This window comes from Phaseolus vulgaris, chromosome 3 (genome assembly GCF_051622355.1).
Source record: "Phaseolus vulgaris cultivar YP4 chromosome 3, ASM5162235v1, whole genome shotgun sequence".
Lineage (NCBI taxonomy): Eukaryota > Viridiplantae > Streptophyta > Magnoliopsida > Fabales > Fabaceae > Phaseolus > Phaseolus vulgaris.
In genome coordinates, this window is record NC_143500.1 from 29,460,151 (window position 1) to 29,464,380 (window position 4,230).

A 4,230-nucleotide genomic window follows, 5' to 3' on the forward strand; every position below is an offset into this window, starting at 1 on the left:
TGTTTTCTTTAAACACAAATTTTTTATTTTCTTTCCAAAATTAGACACCGTAATTAACGGAAACCGTATTGATAATTGGAACAAGGAATGAATATATTTAGGGAAAATCTATACCTATTTTCTTACAAGAAAATCCAATTATTTCTTGATTGATCATAATCCAAGACAGCATGATTACAGGATTTTATTTCGAGGATAAATCAACCGTGCATCTTCCATTATATAAATATATGTTATGCAGAAATCGTTTGAAGCAAAGTATTCTTTAGGCATGGATAACCATAATTTTTCTTCAGGCATTGATGCGTTTAAGCAGCAGAAGAAAAAGGGTGGGCGGAAGAAGATTGAGATAAAGAAGATCGAGAAGTCTAGCAACAAGCAAGTGACATTCTCAAAAAGAAGAACAGGGCTATTCAAAAAAGCGAGTGAACTGTGCCTTTTGTGCAATGCCAGTATGGCCATTATTGTGTTTTCTCCTGCTGAAAAATTGTTCTGCTTCGGTCACCCAGATTTGGAGGGCATTGTTGAAAGCTACCTGAGAGGTGACAAAGTGTTTCAACCACTGGAGTCAAGGGAGAGATCAGTGTCGTATGAAGAGTGCAACAAGCAATACGAGGAGGCAACAAAGAAGTTGGAGTTGGAAAAGAAGAATCTGAGAGAAACTGACACTCTGGTTAATGGGTTTAACAGAAGGTGGTGGGAGGACCCTATTGATCAGATGAGTGAAACTGAGTTGGAACAGTTTATGGTGTCTGTTTATGAGTTGAGGAGAAAATTAGCCGAAAGGGGTGGTGAATTGCTGATGCAAGCAATGCTGTAGAATACAATATTTTCATTTTCATGTACTTTTATGTTTATTTTATTTCTGTTTGATTTCTTTACACCGCACTCAACAAGCTTTTTTTTTAAAGAGAACTTCTTTCGCACCATGTTGGTAGAATTTGAATTCTTTAAGAAGAGACATCAGAAATACTTAATATCAATCAATCACTTGTACAAGGGATTAAACCATTCTCTCTAATATAAAATGTTAAGCTAAAAGAATGGCCACTCTTTTTCTTTATATATATTAGTCTCTTTCTAATATAAAGCTTCTACCTTAGACCAGTTGTTTTCTTAACAAATGATTGTGATTGTATTCTTGAATTTTAGAAATGCAGAAAAGTAAAGTTAATAGCACCTATTCGATGTCAGTCAAATCAAACTCTTTGGTAGAAGTTAGATTCTATTGTTCCACGGGAAGCAATGAAAAAAAACTATAATATGTAAAACACTCACTTCTATTTAATTTTTTAAAAAGAAATACATAGAAGCGCAAAGTGACCGTTTTCTCCTAGTTAACTACGGAACTTCAACTATTTGATTTGAATATATAACACGCAGAAAGCAGAGAATATAGTAAAACAAGTAAGCATTAATTCAAAAGTTCATTGGAATGTGAAAGGTATTGGAGTTAGGTACGACTTACTAGGAAAGATACATATAAGAAACTCCATCATGCATTCACAGTTGCAATCTCTTAAATGAAAGGTGAACATAAGGAGAATCAGAGAGCAAGCGAAGTAGGCATTGAAGGCGTTTTAACTTCATTGAGTTAATTAACCAACTGTGAATGAAAAGCATTCTTCAAAAAACAAGAACATTTTTCCCAATGTATGCTCTTAGAATATCTAAATTCCCGTTATAGCTCGATCTAAAAGCTTTTCTCGATCACAGGTGGTAAAGGTTAGAAATTTTGATCATGTCATGGAATAATAAGGCATGGGACCTATGATGCGCAAGGTGGGGGCATTAGCAAGCCAGCAAAGATAGGTTGAGCATTGACACATCTTGAGGTGGTTGGGGCATCTCCCAACTTCAGGTCAATGTCTCTAACTGTAAGACCTTGGCACCCAAACAGCTTGCTGCATCTTATGTCCACTGCAAGTGGTGAAGTTGTAGTTCCTCTCACATTTTGGAAATGAACATTTTGGATCTTTACAAGTGATGGCTGTGCGTATACAAAATAAATCAATGCAACAATTAGCACATGCATGTGTAAAAGAAAATAAAACTAATAAATAAGGCTAAAGATCATTTTACATATGTTTATCTAAAAGAAAGAAGAAAAAGCAAAAAGAAAAACAAAGCAATTAATTACCTTCTTTTTGCAGTTTGGATAACATTCATACTCTTGGTCAATGATGATAGGGTTTTTGACATTTTGCATGATAATGTTACTGAAGCTTATATCTGAAGCTGAACCTGGATATTTATCTGGCCATGCTTTCAATCTGAGGCCATTGGTTGTGCCGGTCAATGAGCAATTCTGGATGCGAATGCCTCTCACCTCTTCCTCATTCGGATATTTCCCAAGGCTACCGATACTGCATCATATATAGTATATATATATTGTCATGCATACATAACAAGTACCAAAATTAACTAGGATGAAAAGGAAAAACTTATATGTGCATGTGGTATCACCTTATACCGTGCCCAGGGCCACACTTGAGTCTGTTGATGAAAACATTTTTGACTCCTTGTATCATAGAGATGCAATCATCCCCAGTTGCAATGGTGTTTCTGGACATTATCACAGTGTCAGAGTGGCTGACATGAATGCCATCAGTGTTGGGGCTGGTTTCCGGGGCAACCAGCTTCAGTTTTCTCAATCTTATGTTTGTACATTTGGTAATGAATATGTGAAAGCCTTTGGGGTTCACAGTTCTGATACCCTGTACAACCACGTTGCTGCTATCGCTGAAGAAAAGGCTCTGCATTCTCGCATACAACACGACAGACATATGAGATTATTTAATCAAATATATGATTACTACAATATTGCCATGCGTGAACATATAGTTAGATTAATGATATATGTTGATGAAATGCGTTATTGCTTACGCTTGGATTCCTAGCGCAAGAACCGTCAGCACTTGATTCGCAATTCTCGGAGTATGACCATGACTGTTTTCCCTGGCCATCGAAAGTGCCCCCGCCGATAATTTTCAAGCCATCGTGCTTCTGGAATATGAGCCAGTCGCCGTTTTCATACTCCGAAAGATCCGTGGTAGCCATAACATACCCTTGTACTTGAATTGTTACTGGGGTTTGAGAAGTGCATGGTCCACTGAAATACATTGATGAAACCAAGAATCTGCCTTGAGGAATCAAAAGCCTGGCTGGCCCAGAGGTTTGATGACACACCTTTTGCCATGCAGTCATGAAAGCCTGCATTTATATGTACACAAACGTATAAGCCCTATTTCTGATCTATCTGTAAGAATGTAATGGATTGAAATTAAGACCACATTATTCAACAAAAGATGCCAACAAAGGTTGCCCTAATAACAAAGAATCAAACTCATATCCACAATGCTAGAATTTATTTACCTGGGTGCAATCGAATTTGCCATCACCTTTGGCTCCAAAATCCATGACGCTAATTATTTGCTCCCCAGGAAGGAGGACATCCTTAGCCACATTTTTATTCTTGAACATGTCAGGACCAGCAATACGTGGTAGTTTTAGAGCATTATCCGCATTGCAGGCCAATGCAAAGAGCAAAATAAGAACAGCACTCTTTGCAATGGCCATTGCACCTCAATGCCTTGCACTTCTATTCCTTTTTTTCCCCTTTTTTTCACTCTTCAAACTTTGAAATATAGACCTCCCCTGCGGAGGCTGCTAGGAAAAATGTGCGGGGAAATAATCCTTCTTTCTCTGCCGGTGTTTTATAACATTCTCTCTGGCAGAATAAATGGTTCATCTAAATAAACGGAGGAAGCTAGGTTTTTAATTTCTGGCTTATTTAGTTTAGCTAAATTTAGTCATGCTTCTGTCTATTGATTAGGTTCTTCCAAAGTGGTCCACTCACTAGCTGCCACATCCTAACAGCAGCTACGGACAAAGGAACAAGGAAAAATAGATTATTTAATTCCTCTCTTCATTAATTGGTTCAAAATTATATGCTGTCTGTCTCCACAACAGCACAAATATATGCCTTCACCACCCAATTGATATCGCAGCGCGTATTTGGATATATTATTATATTACCACTATTTTTATCTGTCCATATTTATCATATTCAAAGGTATACTTAATGATATATGTTATACATGATTTTGTATTTTGTATTGTTAATATAGGTAGAAACAGATTGTCTCTCTTATATGTCACATTTAATAAATGTGTAAAAAAAATTAATTATAAAATTTGCCCTGAAAATAGTTTGTTGTTATAAATAAC

At 36.6% G+C, this 4,230-nt stretch overlaps 2 protein-coding genes across 2 annotated transcripts; one reads left to right on the forward strand and one right to left on the reverse strand.

Annotated features, from left to right (window-relative positions):
- Positions 1–209: 209 nt before the first annotated feature.
- LOC137805843 (agamous-like MADS-box protein AGL62) lies at positions 210–923 on the forward strand. The gene has a single exon (XM_068605750.2). It carries the CDS (start codon positions 236–238, stop codon positions 818–820), a length of 585 nt encoding a protein of 194 aa, XP_068461851.2. The 5' UTR covers positions 210–235; the 3' UTR covers positions 821–923.
- Positions 924–1,408: 485 nt separating this feature from the next.
- LOC137805844 (exopolygalacturonase) lies at positions 1,409–3,727 on the reverse strand. The gene is made up of 5 exons (XM_068605751.2): positions 3,376–3,727; positions 2,887–3,213; positions 2,467–2,756; positions 2,141–2,366; positions 1,409–1,990 (listed from the first exon to the last, which is right to left on the reverse strand). Exons 1-5 carry the CDS (start codon positions 3,577–3,579, stop codon positions 1,769–1,771), a joined length of 1,269 nt encoding a protein of 422 aa, XP_068461852.1. The 5' UTR covers positions 3,580–3,727; the 3' UTR covers positions 1,409–1,768.
- Between the last annotated feature and the right edge of the window lie 503 nt (positions 3,728–4,230).